Source organism: Microcebus murinus, chromosome 3, assembly GCF_040939455.1.
Source record: "Microcebus murinus isolate Inina chromosome 3, M.murinus_Inina_mat1.0, whole genome shotgun sequence".
Taxonomy (NCBI): Eukaryota; Metazoa; Chordata; class Mammalia; order Primates; family Cheirogaleidae; genus Microcebus; species Microcebus murinus.
The window spans coordinates 16,157,215-16,172,672 of record NC_134106.1 but is presented as its reverse complement, the minus strand read 5'-3'; the positions used below and the strand labels follow the sequence as shown (position 1 = coordinate 16,172,672).

General features: G+C 57.5%; 1 protein-coding gene across 3 annotated transcripts in view; it reads left to right on the top strand.

Annotated features, from left to right (window-relative positions):
* Positions 1–336: 336 nt before the first annotated feature.
* Positions 337–15,458, top strand: part of HS1BP3 (HCLS1 binding protein 3) — a 31,177-nt gene continuing 16,055 nt past the window's right edge. Inside the window, exons 1-4 of one of the 3 annotated variants that reach the window (XM_012787712.3) lie at positions 337–418; positions 6,157–6,322; positions 10,542–10,749; positions 12,740–12,965. In XM_012787712.3, coding sequence (XP_012643166.2) covers positions 387–418; positions 6,157–6,322; positions 10,542–10,749; positions 12,740–12,965 — 632 coding nt within the window. In that variant the 5' untranslated portion in view covers positions 337–386. Of the gene's footprint in view, positions 419–446; positions 823–6,156; positions 6,323–10,541; positions 10,750–12,739; positions 12,966–15,458 lie in introns of those variants that run through there. The other 2 variants (XM_012787713.3, XM_076000575.1) reach the window with 2 other exon arrangements.

The following is a 15,458-nucleotide window of genomic DNA, read 5'->3' as shown; positions in this document are numbered from 1 at the left end:
AGTAGCTCTGTACTGGGACTAGCTGCAGAAACAGAGCCGGGTCCCCTCTGGTCAGCAGGTAAACATCCGGCACCACGAACACACTGACTGCACGCCCCGCGTGCCAGTTCCCAGGCTAGGCGCTCTACAGGTTGCAGGGGGCGCGGCTCAGCTCCGGGACGGAGCTCAGGGGCGCCGCGAGCGCTGAGACCGCCACCCTGCAGGGCCGGCCCCAGCGCCGCCCGCCCGGGCCACCCAAGGAGCCGCACTGCGCGGTCGCGGCCGCCAGGGGGCGCGCCGGGGCGGCGGGAGGGGCTCGGCCGCCCGGAGCGGGGGGCGGGGCCGCGGCGACGCCGGCGCTGCCTGGTCCCGTGACTGCGCGCCCAGCCCCGGCCGCGGCCGCCGCTATGCAGTCCCCGGCGGTGCTCGTCACTTCCAGGTGAGCCAGACCCCGCGTCCGGCGCCGGCCTCGGGCAGCTCGGGGTCCCGGGCGGCGGGGACGGCGGGGACGGCCGCCCCCCGGGGGTCTGTGGCCGGCGCGGGTCTCCCCAACGATCTCAGTAGTTCGTCGGTTCTGGGCCCCTGCAGGACAGGTGGCGCGGCCCACCTCGGGTGTCCCGGTGTTCCAGATGGGGAAACTGAGGCCCCCTGGAGGGTAAAGAGCTCACCCGAGACCCCATGGGGTGCCTGGGGCTGGCCGGTTCCGTGCAGGCGGGCAGAGAGGAGACTGTTCCCCTTCCCTGTCCACTTGGGCTCTTCTCTTTGGGCCCGAAAGTTTACTTCTGCATCCTCTCAGCGCTCAGGTGTGCCACCGGTGCTCACACTGGGCCCCGGGTGAATCAGGTGAGCCCGGCCCTGCGGGAAACCCTGCGGCAGGGAATAGGGGTAGATGCTAGGAGGGGGTCGTGAGTTCAGGTTGCCATGGGAACACAGAGCAGGGCAGGACCCCGGCTTGTGGGAGGAGGGGAATGAGGCCTGGTCCTGCAGGATGAGTGGACGGTGACCAGGTGGAGGGGAGGTGGCAGCTGCTCAAGGAGCAGCTCAGGAGACCTGCACGTTACAGCACAGGCCCTGGAGCGCGCTGATCCAGGCCTGGAGGACATGGCACTGGTTGGATCCTGGGAAGGCTGGGAGGGTCATAGTTTTACTCTTTCACTCTGTTTTAAAAAGCTGTGAAGTGACTCACTTCAACTATTTTCATATACTCCACCCTTGTCCCCCTACACAAAATCTTGGGCTAAGGGGCCAGTTTATTACATCAGCGAATGTCACCCAGCCCAACTATGAATCTTCCAGTTGTTATCTGGAATTCAGATCTAGAAAAACAATCTTTTCGTAAACCTTGTTGTCAGAACCTGCTTGGTCTCTGGGTGATTGACCTCGGTTACAGGTTGCACCTTCATGGGCAGAAGAGGTTTCCCTGCTGCGCGCAAGTCGCCTGCTCTCACGGAGCTTTGGTTTACTTTTCTGCACATTGGAGGGATGAGACTGGCAGACACCAGCAGTAGCAGATGCCCCTCTGCCACGTGGAGGTGGACGGAGTGTGACATTGGTGCTGGGTGCTTGGGGGGAGGAGTGGCTTCCCTCGGTGCCCGACCTCGGGTGCGGGTGGTGGAGGCCAGAGGCTTGCCTGCAGGGTGAGTGCAAATACCACGGCCAGGTGCTCTTCCTTGGGGCTCCAGCTCCTGTTTCCACCCAACCTCCTCCCACGTGATGTCGCCACGTGACCCACTCGTGCCTTCAGCCAGCAGGTGTTTATTGAGGGCCTTCTCTGTGCCAGGTGCTGGTCCAGGTTCTAGGAGACGGCAGCGAGCCAAACCTGGAACTCCAGTGGGGTCAGACGGACAACAGGCAACATAGAACATGCCAGGGATGATAAATGCTGTGGAGGAAAATGAAACGGCAGGGGCTGTAGAGTGCTAGGAGGAGCATGTGTGTCTTACGTGGTGTGGTGGGGACATCTTTCTCGTAGTGTGGCCCCTGGGAAGATCCCTGACAAGTTTCCCGAAGGAGAGAGCCAGGAAAAAGAAAGCCTGAAAAATGTGTGTCCAGCTGTGAGGACAGCAGGAGCGGAGGTCCTGGGGCTGGTGTGGCTGCAGTGGAGTGAGTGGGGTTGGGGGTGCTAGGTGACACAGTGGGAGCAGGGGACAATCAGGAAAGGCCTTGTAGGCCATCAGATTTCATTCTGAGCATGATGGGACCTGACTTCTGTTTTACAGAGATCCCTTGGCTGCCGTGTTGAGCGTGGGCTGTGGCTGGGCTGGTCTGGGGTGGCCGCAGGCAGGGGTGGCCAGGGGTCTCACTGCGCCCTTGGTGGGCACAGGGGAGTCTCGCTGTGCCCTCGGTGGTTCACTCCTTGCAGGAATCCCCACAGAGCCCCTGGTGGGTTGGCCCAGGGTGACGGCGGCCACGGAGGTCAGAAGCGTCAGTGTTCTGGATGTATTTCGAGGATTGAGCTTCCAGGTTTGCTGCTGCTTGGGTGTGGGATGTGAGGAGGAGGAGGAGGAGTCAGGAGTAACCGCAAGGCCCCTGTCCCAAGATGCTGAAAGATCAAAGTTGCGGTTTCCCGGAATGGGGAGACCGAACGGAGCAGATATGGGGGAAGGTGGGCATCGGTGTCTGTCTAGACATGTGGGTTTAAGAAGCTTGTTGACAACCCATTGGAGACGTCAGGCAGGCAGCCTGGAGGCGGCCAGCTTTGGGGAGAGGAGAATCTGGCCTGGAGAGAGGAATTTGGGAGCCATTGATTGGCCCATAAATGGCATTTAACGCCTTGAACCTGGATGAGCTCACCTGGGGAGGAGCGCTGCGAGAGGGGGTGCTGGGTGCCATCAGGGAACCATCCTGAGAAGCTGAGCAGCAGTGGCCAGGAGGAAGAGGAAGAGCCACAAGGAGTGGGGTGTCCCGGCAGCCCGTGAAGGCCAGAGCCTTCAGGCAGGGAGCGGCCCACTGCGCCAGGTGCCGCTGACAAGTCAGGCAAGAGGGGAAGTGAGAACTCACCTCTGGATTTGACAACACAGAGGTCACAGGTAACCTAGGTGCACGACGAGAACAAAAGTCTGCTTGGAGGAGAGGAACCGAAGCTGGTGAATATGGGCCACTCGTTTGAGGGGTTCTGCCAGAAAGGGGCGGAGGGAAACTGAGCAAGGGGGGGGTGGGTCAGAGCATGGCTCCTGTCCCAGGCAGGTCGCAGTGTGACTGCGTGCTGATGACAGCGATCCAGTAAGGCAGGGAAATTGATGGCGAGGAAGAGTGGGGAGCCCTCAGAAGCCACATCCCTGAGTAGCCGGGAGGGGCTAGGGACGGGTGGCCTTAGGAGCAGCCAGTCTGTCCGCAGTCCCGGGAGGGGACAGCGAGTATGAGACAGGTGCAGACTGAGCGGCGAATGTGACGGTGAAGCCCAGGGTGTTTTCTCATGGTGCCTGGAGCAGCACAGGGACGCGTCCGCATCACCTGGGAGCTTATTAGAAATGCAGACTCTCGCGCCCACCTGGGGGACCACACTCTGAACCCGGGGGCTTGAACACAGGGCACAATTTGAGAAGCTTGGTCTGGGGCACAGGCGTGGGTCAGATCCTGCCCAACACACCCGATTTGTTTATGTATTGTCCGTAGCAGCTGCACCTGAGACCACATAGCCTACAAAGCCTAAATATTTACTCTCCAGCCCTGTACCGAAAGTTTCCTTAGGGGCTTAGGGAAGTGGGAGAGTGACTGGGCCAGGCCCAGGTGCACCAGAGTCGCCGGAGGGCGAGTCTTTGCTAAAGCAAGGATGCGGCCACCCCGGCCTTTCGATGCAGTGTCCCTCGTGCGCCTTCCTCAAGTTCCCAGGCAAAGCGATGCTGATCCAGGGGCCACACTTAGAGAACCCCACGTCTCGGGCAACTAGGGTGGCCAGGCCTGGTGTGGTGATAGCCTTGAAGTCTGCGGCCTTGAATTTCTGCGGGGAGCAGGCGGCATGCTTGTGCCACGTCTGTCCCCAGCCACGAGCTGCCTGGCACAGGGCAGAGGACTGGAGAAGCCAGCTTTTCCCAGGCCAGGCCAGCTGTTCCTCTCACTACCGAGGGTTCCAGCAGGCAAATGGGACTCTGGGACGGGGAGGGGTGGTGGATTGGGGGTTCTGGTGCAGTTAGAGAACCATCAGACATAGGCCCTGCCAGGGAGCTGGACATTGGGAGGTGCTGGCCATGGGAGGCCTGGGTCCCCTTTTCACTCCAAGTGGCCATCCCCTCCAGCTCAGGTGCCCTCCTCCTCGTCACTTCTCCCACCTGTGCTTCGCTTCCATGATGATCCTAAAGAAACGATGCCTGGTGCTTTCTCATGCTCTGTGAGAGGCCTCCGGGCTCTGGAGGGGCTCTGGAGGAGTGCCAGGGATCGCACCCTGTTTCTGCTGCATACCCGCTGAGACCTTATGTGAGCAACTCCCTTTTGGGCCGGTTCCCCTGTCTTGTGAGTGGGTCTGGGTAGCAGAGCTCCTTTGCAGGGCTGCTGGGCAGCAGCCGCCCAGGCACAGGTGAGGTGCTCAGGCTGTGTCTGCTGCGGTTCTGTCCTCAGCATTCAGCCTGGCCCTTTTCTTCCACACCCGTGATGGCTACACCGTGTGCAGCACCAAGCCACAAGCACACACCGTCTGAGCGCAGCGTCATCTGGCTGCTGACAGGGAGCCCTGACTGGCCTAGGTGCCTTTCACCTCACAGCTCACATCTGGCCCTTCTGCGCCTGGTGCAGGCCAGCCTGGGTCTGCATAAATGATTGTGCTCATCACAGCCCGCACTGTGCCATGGGAGAATGTTCCTCGGGAGGACGGTGTGCCCAGTCCCTGGGCATGCACACAGGTGGCACGAGGAGGCATGCTGTGTTGGCCTTCCCAGTCGGTGACAGCAGCATGTTGGTGACAGTGTCACATGCCTAGCAGGGGACATGAGGAGTCTGTGCAGAAGGGGTGCTGAGAGAGAGCTCTGGTAATTCTGGAGAGGGAAGGGCCTTGCCCCGGGCACAAGATTAAGCTCCAGAAGCTCCTCCCTGCTCGGGGCCCCAGCCCTGGTGTTCCCAGAGCTCTGCCCAGCACACAGCTGGTCCCACCTCGATGATCAGAGCGTGCTCGGCACGTCCTGCCTGAGGTGTTGGTGTGAGGGACGTAGGTCCACGCAGGTCTGTGTCACACCCTTACGTATGATGAGGGACACATTGGATAGCTTTTCTCACTTAAAAGAAAATGTCCTGGCCCGGCGCGGTGGCTCATGCCTGTAATCCTAACACTCTGGGAGGTCGAGGTGGGAGGATCACTCAAGGTCAAGAGTTCGAAACCAGCCTGAGCAAGAGTGAGACCCCATCTCTACTGTAAATAGAAAAAAATTAATTGGCCAACTAATAATATATAGAAAAATTGATCGGGCATGGTGGTGCATGCCTGTAGTCCCAGCTACTCGGGAGGCTGAGGCAGGAAGATCGCTTGAGCCCAGGAGTTTGAGGATTCTGTTAGCTAGGCTGACGCCACAGCACTCTAGCCTGGGCAACAGCGAGACTCTGTCTCAAAAAAAAAAGGAAAATGCCCCATCAGTTCTTTGTTCTCCGTACAGTTCAGTATGTTTGAATTGAATTTCAAAATTTCCCAAGAGCCCTGGTATTCACCCGACACATCCTCCCAGCACTGCAGAGGGAGGTATCGACTGCCCGGAAGAGGCTGAGGAGGGCCCCACGCTGGCACCCAGCCAGGTTCCCGGTGGGAGCACCCTGCAGCGGCTCCCCACCTCCCTCCATGTGCCCGGTGGAGTTTCCTTCCTGTGTTGTCCACACGGACCCAGGTACTTCCCTTGGTCTGCGTAGATCACCGGGGCTGCCACCTCTGCCAGTTCTGCAAGGCTCACGTCTGAGTTGGTGTGAAACACTCAGCCGTTCGTGATTGTCAGCAAGCCCCATCCTTCCCTGTTTTGCTCCTGGGAACAGACCATTTGCCTCTGAGCAGCCCAAAGGCAGGACCAAGGCCAGGCTTCATGAGGGGCTGTTGTGTGGCGGGACAGGTGGCCTGGAGCAGTGACCACCGAGGACCCTGAGGACCACCAGCAGAGCAGCCTGGCACCCAGGCCTGCCAGGCTACTCCGAGATCCTGCCTGAGTTTCCCTTGAGAATTCTGCCGACCTGAACCTCAGCTTCATTTGCCCTCTTTTCCTCTGGCAGGCGAGTTCAGAATGTCCACACGGGCCTCGACCTGACGGTGCCCCAGCACCAGGAGGTGCGGGGCAAGATGATGTCCGGCCACGTGGAGTACCAGATCCTGGTGGTGACCCGGCTGGCCGTGTTCAAGTCGGCCAAGCACAAGCCCGAGGATGTCGTCCAGTTCTTGGTGAGCTGGGGGCTCTGGCCAGGTTGCTCTGAGGGTGCCTGGGGTCTGGGGGGCATCCACACCTGCCCACCAGGTGTGAGTGGCGTCGGGGTGGGCACTTCTCTATCCACTGCTCGGTCACTCAGGGCCCGGAGTGCCAGACCATGTTGGGTGATAGGGACCTAAGAGTGAATCAGACACTGTTAGTCCACGAGTAGCAGGCTTGTAAAGACATGGATACAGACGGTGACAGAAATACAAAGGGGGTCCGGGCGTGTAGAGAAGGGACATCTAACCCACCCTGGGTAACACATTCCAGAAACTTCCCAGATGAGGTGAGGGCTGAGCTGTGTTTTCAAGAGCAGGTGGAGCTCAGCGCAGAAGAGGGGAGAAGGGTGTCCCAGGCGGAGGGCACAGCCTAAGCAAAGGCACAGCGGCTGGAGACGGGTGTTGTGTGGGGAACTCTGAGCAGTCCAGCGTGGTCCTGGCATGGAGTGGGAGAGGAGGGGGGTGACAGGCAGGAGCTGGGTTAGGGAGCTCTCAGGGCCCGGACCTGTCCTGCAGCCGAGGAGGAGTTTCAAGCAGGGGAGTGACATGGTCACGTGGTCCTGTGTGCCTTTAACCAACCAGTCTGTTGGGAGCATGGAGCTGGGTTGGAAGGCACGGTCCCCAGGTGAGGGCTTGGAGCAGGCCAGTGGTAGTCGGTGTGGAAGGAAGGGGGAGTTAGAAATATTTACACCCACTGAGGTAAAGAGTACCTGTGCAGGGGCAGATCTGAGGGGGCGTGTTGACTGTGACGTGTCCACCCAATGGACCGATACACAAGGCTGGAGCTCTGGACGGGGTCAGGCCTAAGATGCACATTTGGGAGACGTCAGCTTGGAGGTGATGCTAAAAGCCATTCCTAAGCCTGGGAGTGGATGCAGTTGCCCAGAGAACAGATGTGGAGGGTGGGGAGAAGGGCTGAGGAGGGAATCCTTAGGACATCAGCTGTCTCGTCAAGAAGGGGGAGTGTACAGGTGAGGCAGAGGGGGGAGGACTGGGCCACTGTGGAGTCACAGGAGCTGAAGGAGGAGAGAGTGTCAAGAAGGGCCGAGATCGTGCCTTATTATTCACTGTTTGCCTTTTATAAAAAGGCCCTGGTGTGGGGCCCAGGAGAGACAGGCTACAGGATTACTAGACAAGGTGAAATGAACTAGGGTCTCATGGTACAAAGGGGAGCGACCTGCTGCAGGTTTGCACACAGGCTAGCTCTGAATCTCCTGGCAGCCAGGACGAAAAGGGGAACAATGAATTGCATCATTCTGGTGACCTGTTGAAAGAGGCACTAAATTTTAAGAAAAATTTATGGCACAGATCTTTAAGGGACTTCTGGCAACATCATGGGAAGTGTCTTAACTAGCAGTGCTGTTTCTCATTTCATTGTTAGGGTGTGGTTCTTGGTCTGCCTTGCTCCTGTCAACTCAAGTAAATGACAGAAGCAAAAATCTCAACCACTGGAGGTTTATTAAGCCAAATTTGAGGGCTCACCTGAAAAATACATGAACTGCAGACTAGCCGTGGCTGTTTTTTCAGAAGGGGAAGGTGGAACTTCAGTTATTTTATTTTATGTTATTATTATTTTTTGAGACAGAGTCTCACTTTGTTGCCCAGGCTAGAGTGCCACGATGTCAGCCTCGCTCACATCAACCTGAAACTCCTGGGCTCAAGCAGTCCTTCTGCCTCAGCCTCCTGAATAGCTGGGACTACAGGCATGTGCCACCATGCCCGGCTAATGTTTTTTATATATTTTTACTTGTCCAATTAACTTCTTTTCTATTTTTGGTAGAGATGAGGTCTCGTTCTTGGTCAGGCTGGTGTCGAACTCCTGAGCTCAAAGGATCCACCCTCCTCGGCCTCCCAGAGTGCTAGGATTAGAGGTGTGAGCCACCGCCCTGGCCAGAACTTCAGTATTTTAAAGCCTATAGAGAAGGAAAAAGACAGTGGGGGGTGGGAGGTGATAAGGCAAAGTGGTTACATTCTTGACAGGCCCAGGAAATCTACATTTTACATAAAATAAGGGGGATGTTACAGGGGAAAAGGGAGGGAAGGAAACATCAGTTGTGTAGATGTTCCTGGCTAGGTGGAAGAATGTTTGATTCTGTGTCTTCGGTTTTGTTACCTGTAAAGACAAACTTTAATTCATTGTTAGTGTTATTAGTGGAGCAGACTTTAGTTTTAGGTGCTTAAGATAGGTATAATTTGCACATCCATGATTATGGGGGGGGTCAGCAAGGAATTACCTTAATGAATGATCAGTGGGGCCAGCTCTTCACAGGTGCCTGAGCCCCTCACCTGCTGTTTTGCTCCGTCCTGAGCAAAGGGCTGGTCTTACATGCAGGTGTTCATGAGGCTGTCATATCACCTCCATGTGTCATACCAGTGCCACTTTTTTCTAGTCCGTGGCACCCACGCCCTGTGAAGTCTGTGCGTGCGTTTGCAGGGGCTTCTCATTTTGAAGTACTGGAGAGAGCAAAGGAGAACTGCTTTATTCTCTGTGGGATCTGATAGAGTAGCCCGAGGTTGTGTGCCCTAAGCCTGAAATCTCTTTGAAGTCTCATGATTTAGCTGAAAAGAATTAGTGAGCATTTTGCATCTACTCCTTAAAGGGGCATGCATGTTTTAATATACATATGTATTTAATTGCTAACCATGGAGTAAAAGCCGCCCCCAGGCAGGGGCGCTGTAGCCGAGGTTTTGCAGGCACGCACACGCTTATGTTAGGGGCTGTCTGCCCCGTGCCCGGCACACGGGGCCCCAGATGAGTGTGAGTTCCCACCCTCAGCTCCTTCTGCCCTCAGTGCCTCTCACTTGGCCTCTGATTGCTGGTGCAGGTAGCTACCTGAGAAGGCCTGGCTGCAACACTGATGGACGTGGGCTGTGTGTGGGCTGAGAGCCCAGCCTCACAGCTGCCCAAGCTCTGGGGATCACGGTGGGACTGGCGGGGCTATGGACCCAGACTGCGTGGAAGCAGTCGGGCCAGCAGGGGGCGCTCGGCCACCACAGTGGCCTGCCCTGCCTGTCTGGCTGCAGTCACCAGCTCCTTGGGACAGCCTGGTTGGAGCCTGTGTTCCCAGCCACTTTGTGAAAGGATCTTCCTGCCTCTCCTGAAAGCTGTTCTCTGGAAAGCTCCAGAGCCAGGCTCTGTGCTGACAGCTGCAGGCAGCAACCCCTGCCCCATCTCAGACGACTCCCCACTGAGTGGGTTCTGGAGTCCCTCAGTCACCTTCTAGTGTCTAGAACCTTTAGGGAGGGTTCTGGGTGGTGTTGCCAGTGAGCCGCACATGGCACTCCGGTGGTGTGCGTGGTGCGGCCTGGGCCTGGGAGTGGCCCGACTTCACCCTAGACACTCCCACAGAGTCGGGGAGACGGCACAGCTCTGGGGGAAGCACAGAGGAGCCCAGCGCTGAGGGTGGACGCCAGGCTGGTGGTGTGTGCACAGCACAGGGGACTCTCCTCTGAGCACCCACACGTGGTCACAGACCGTGGCAACGGCACTGGACCTGCCGTGCTGTCTCGCGAGACCCAGAGCCTGTTGAGATGTCCCCGTACTGCGTGACACTCAGCGGGAGCTTGATGAGTGGGAGGGCGGAGACTTAGCTGCCTAGGAGTTGTGGGGAGAGATCGAGCAGCAGGCGTGGTCACCTCCTCCTGGCCGCAACGGGGCCCCAGCCGGCTTCGCCCAGGCTCTGGCACACCGAGGGGTCCCGGCTGACGGCAGGGCAGGCAGCCAGCATCGGCAAATTCTGCCTCCACTGCTTGCACGGATCAGCCCTGCCCAAGGCTGCCGCCGGCTCACGGGAGAGCCATCAAGAGTTCTGTGCTGAGAAAAGGTGACTCACAGTGTTGCAGGAAGATGACCTGGCCGCCTGCCAGATGGTGAGATCACCCTGCTCATGCGCTGGAAGCCCGATATGGAGGTGGCAGCTGTGGTCACCCACAGGCCAGGCCGGGGTCCCTGTGTCCAAAGTGTCTACTTGGGATGTGACAGTGCCCGGAGCAGCAGCAGCATTGCATCTTCGGGCCATTAAGGCATCTGTCAGCGAGCCTGCCGTGGACTAGGAGGGTTAAGCATGAGAGCCCGAGGCAGGGAGACAGCACACTTCCCGTGGCCGGGCGCCACCTCTGACCTCTGGCTGGGGGGAGAGGATCGCCCCCTCCCGCTCTTCACTGAGAAAACCGCATGCTCCTCTCATTCCAGGTCTCCAAAAAGTACAGCGAGATTGAGGAGTTTTACCAGAAACTGAGCAGTCGTTATGCAACAGCCAGCCTCCCCCCGCTCCCCAGGAAGGTCCTGTTTGTTGGGGAGTCTGACATCCGGGAAAGGAGAGCCGTGTTCAATGACATTCTGCGCTGTGTCTCCAAGGATGCCGAGCTGGCAGGCAGCCCAGAGCTGCTAGAATTCTTAGGTACCCCAGGCTCTGTCCCGAGTCCCCGAGGTCTCCCCAGCCCAGAACTGGGCCTCGCTGCCCTGGCCCGGCGGGGGCGGGTCCACAGCTGCCCTCTGAGGCCGGGCAGTTTCAGCCAGGCCGTTGAGGCAGATGGGCCTTACCCACATCCCTGGGCCAGGTGGTGGGCAGGGCACTAACCCTCGAGGGACTGAGTCCAGGGTGAGATGGGGCTCACAAGGGGCATCTCCACAGTGGGACCCACCCCTGGCCTTCCCAGTCAGCCCCATCCCCAGAGCTTCCCTGACCCATAATCACAGGGTCACCTCCTGCCACCCGGCCCTGGGGAGAGTAGAGGGCACACCTCCAGGCTGAGGGCACAGCCCACAGATCCAGCACCTCAGTGACGGGGCCAGGCCCTTCCCATCGGTGTCCCACCCCCTCTTTTCTCAGTTTTCTGACCTATAGGATGGGGATAGCCTGGCTGACGGGTGGTGGTGAGATTAAGTGAGCTCATACCTGTGAAACGCTTAGAATGGAGCCCACCCCTCGGCACACCCAGATCCCTGGGGCAGATCTCAGCCTGGCCCAGAGGCTGCCCGGGCAGGCCCGGGCAGGCCGGGTTCTCCTGTGTCCTCGGGGTGGAGAGAGGCCCCACTGGCGGTGCTGGACCCTCGCCCTGACCCCTCCCCTCCTTGGATCAGTAGGTCAGTCTCCTTGGCTTTAACTCTTTTCCTGACTGCTGTGAATCTCCTAGATCCACAAAACAAAAGGGAATTTTGCAAAACAAAGTCGATGGCAAGTAAACTAACTGAAAAAAAAAAGTGAAGGTGGGGGTTCAAGAGCAAAGCCAGGGAACGTGCAGAAGGCCTGGGACTCTTATGTCCCCCCAGGGGTCTAGGGTCCCTGAGGTGTAGATGTCTTGGCACCTCTGTCATGGAGAGGAAGCGCAGCAGGGCCAACCTCCCCAGCCACACTGGGCCTCAGTTTTCTCATCTCTAAAATGGAGGGACAGTTAGGGTCTCATTCATAGGGCTTTGTGATATTAAATGTAAAATGCATATTCCATGAGGCTTATTACATGAAATTGAAGGTTCTTGAGATTATGACTGGTATTTCACATTTTGTCCAAATGTTGTAACACATAATACACAACGTAGTCATCATCACGCAGCACATCCTGTATGCCGGACACGCTAAGCTCTTTACCTACAATGCAATTTTTTAAAAAAGTTGATGCTTTCAAATAGACTACCCAGTAACAGTTTGGATAGAGATGAACAAGTAATCAGCCCACGCTTCTCAAGCTACCCATGGGGGAGGACTGGCGTTCTCATTCCCAGCCTGTCACAGACGGATGCTGTCACGAATACAGAATTGCATCCTGGGATGTGACGGTGATGCCAAGCAGCTATGGAATTTTCTGGATTCCTATCTGTACTTAACTCATGGATACCTGCCTGCGACCACACTTTGAGAAGCACAGGTCTAAGCCAGTTTGTAATGGACTGATCACAGTTTATTCTGGAATCTTCCATGCTCACTGTGTGCACACATTGAGTTCACGGTCTCTGTCCGCGGTTGGACTGGCAGAGCTCCTTGCCGTGCCTCACGGCTGTGAAGTGGTCCTGGAGGTGCTGGTTCTTTTTGAATCTCCCTGTGCGCTGGCTGGCTGCCCCACCGCTAGGCTGGTGGAGGCGGGCTCAGCTGTCCTGCAGTGCAGACGGGCTCTGGGCTGCGGAGGTTCAGGAACCCCTGCCTCTGTCCTGCCCTGAAGCTCAGTCCTGTGACCACTCCATCAGCCCTTGGAGGGCTGCAGCAGGCACTTGGCTGCCCCCGGCGATGGTGGTCGCTTCCCATCCACGTAGACACACCATCCTGGCTCAGGGCAGAGTTTGGTCCCATGAAACTGCAGGAAGCCCTTGGCCTCAAATCCTGGGTGCGGTGTGGCGAGGCCGCCTCTGCCTCTGGGCTGGGTGTGAAGTCCCTTCTTTCCTGTCTTCCTCCACAGGCACCAGAACCCCAGGGGCTGCGGGTCTCACCAGCAGAGATTCCTCCGTCCTGGGTGACACACACAGCCAGGCAGGGGACGATGAGGAGGCTTTTGACTTCTTTGAGCAGCAAGACCGAGTGGCGGGTGAGGGTCCGCCCAGCCTGGGCCTGAAGGACGAAGATGCAGAGAAGTCCTTGGAGGAGGAGGAGGAGGAGGAGGTGCTGGATCCTCTTGGCATCATGCGGTAGGTCTCCCACTGCCGACAGGGCCCCTTCTGCCTGTCCCAGCCATCTGGAGATGACCCCTTCCTCCCTCTTGCAGGGGTCCAGGCCACGGGTCCTTGGCCTGCCATGCTTGGGGACTGGCTCTCTGCATGCCCTCGGCATCCCCCATGTCTTGTGGCCTGGGCTCAGGTATCACCTGCGCCTGCCTGGTCATAAGGTGTCCCTTGCCACTAGCTCTGCACTGAGGCTGGGCAGAGGCCCTCATGACACCTCAGTAGCCCAGGCTGCCAAACACCCCTGCTGGCACCAGGAGATCTGGGTTCTGCCAGTCGTGTGACTTCCAGTTGTGACTGCAGCTCTCTGGGCCTGCAGGCAGAGCAGGAATACTCAACTTGGCCCTGCCTCCCCACAGAGTGGCTGTAGCGTCCTCATGAGTCACAAGGGTGAAAGGGACTTGTGACCCACAAGTGCCAACTGCATGTGATGCAGGGAGGAGGAGTGAGCCCTGGGGTGCCTGGCCAGTAGACCATGTCCCCTTCACATGCATGTGCATGTGTGTGCACACACAAGCCCTACCCTGACAGGAACAGAAGAGAGAGGCCAGTTGTGGTCTCAGGGCTCCCTCCTGGATGGTGTCCCGCTTCTCTGGCCTTCATGTCCCTCCTCTTTTCCTGGCCCTCTGATTGCCTTCAGCCAATCAGTGAGCTGCTCCTGAGCCCCCACTGCATGGACCCTACTCTGGGGTAGGGGCAGGTCAGATGAGGCGGCTGGGGAAGCAGACATCGCTTCCAAGGCCCCTCTGACAGCCACAGTCCGGGATGTGAGAGGTTCGCTGAAGTCCTCAGGGAACAGGCGACGGAGCCCGTCCTGCAGGTGCTGCTCCAGAAGGAACTAGAAATCAGGCAGAGGCCGGGCTCGTTGGCTCACCCCTATAATCCTAGCACTCTGGGAGGCCGAGGTAGGAGAATCACGTGAGCCCAGGAATTTGAGGTTACAGTGAGCTATGACGACACCACTACACTCTAGCCCGGGTGACAAAATGAGACTCTGTCTCAAAAAAAAAAAAAAAAAAAAGACATCAGGCAGAGGCAAGTTCAGCTGAAATGGCATGCAGAATGTGGCACTAAAAGCACAGCCCACCCTTTGCAGACCTTCCTCTTAGGGCGGCCGTGAGACCAGCATGGAGGGTGAGGGTTCACACTGGGGAAAGGTGCCATGCTCGGGGGCCACAGCAGAAACAGGGCTGGGGGCCGGGGACCTGCAGCACCTTGGTGCATCGAGTGCCCCCCAGCCAGGCCCCCCTGTTCCTCCATGGCCCATGGCCGGCCTTGTCCTGGAACAGTGGGGTCAGTGGCCCTGAGGGAGAGGCAGCAAGGGTGGCGGTGATGTCAGGAGAAGCCTGGAATAGCCACTCCTTATCAGCCTTGTCCAAGCCCAAAGGCCCTTCTTCGGCTTTATTTTGGTAAGGACAAGGCTTTGTTTGAACTTGGGCTCTCTGTTGTTCTAAGAAACCACACGTAGTGCCAAACTGAGATGGACTTTGGTGGCTCTCGCCAGCCTTTGCCTGGAGGACATGCTTAGCAAAGTGGCTCCTTTTTTGGGTAGGAAAATGCTCTTTGGGTTTGGCAAATGCTACCTTGAATTTCCTACTTCATTAGCAGATTGTCAGGAATGATGCGTCAGCTAGCCTGGGACCACCTGCCCCCCGCTCCGCCCCCTGGCTCTGTCCTCCGAGGGGCCTGGCCCTGAGTCCTAGGAAAGCTTAGCACCTAAGAGAAATCCCAGAGGCTTAAGACCTCTTGGGTTTTCTTTTAAGGACCCATGTTACAACAGTCGGTATTAATCACCTCCAGCAGGCATAATTAACGTTTTTTGAGAGCTCATTAAATGCCAGGAACGAAGTTAGCATTTGCTTGCATTATCTTCTTTTATCTTTAAGACAGCATTTCTGAAACAATTTGCTATGACCCACAGTAAAAATGATATTGTATGTCGTGACTCAGGGTACACATGTATATATGTCATGTAAAACTGAAGCAAAAGTTCCAAGAACGCATACAAAATCTTACTAAGTGTATTGTACTCTGACATTTTCTCTTCTGTTTCATATTTTGGAAAAGGCCATGACTCACCAAACTGCTTGCAGGATCCGTCATGGGCACAGTTCAGGAAATGGAGTTCTAGGGGGTCTGTGCGGGCAGCAGCCCCATTTGTGTGTTAGGACCCTGCAGCTTGGGGTGCAGTAGCTCGTCCACGTTCGTGCAGCCTGCAGATGGCAGAGCCCGGGCTTGCCGCCGTCTTCAGTGCAGGCTCTGGGCGGTCTGGCAGGTGGGCAGGGCCTTAGGATCATCCCCTTTCACAGATGGCAAAATCAAGGGCAGCTGAAGGGGAACTTGGCCAGAGCCTGGTGTGTGGCAGAGCCCTGGCCTTGAAGCCGGGTTTCCACCTCAGCCTTGCACGGACACCCAAGTGGGCCTGTGGACAATTTTGTACGGAGCTACCACCCACCCTTT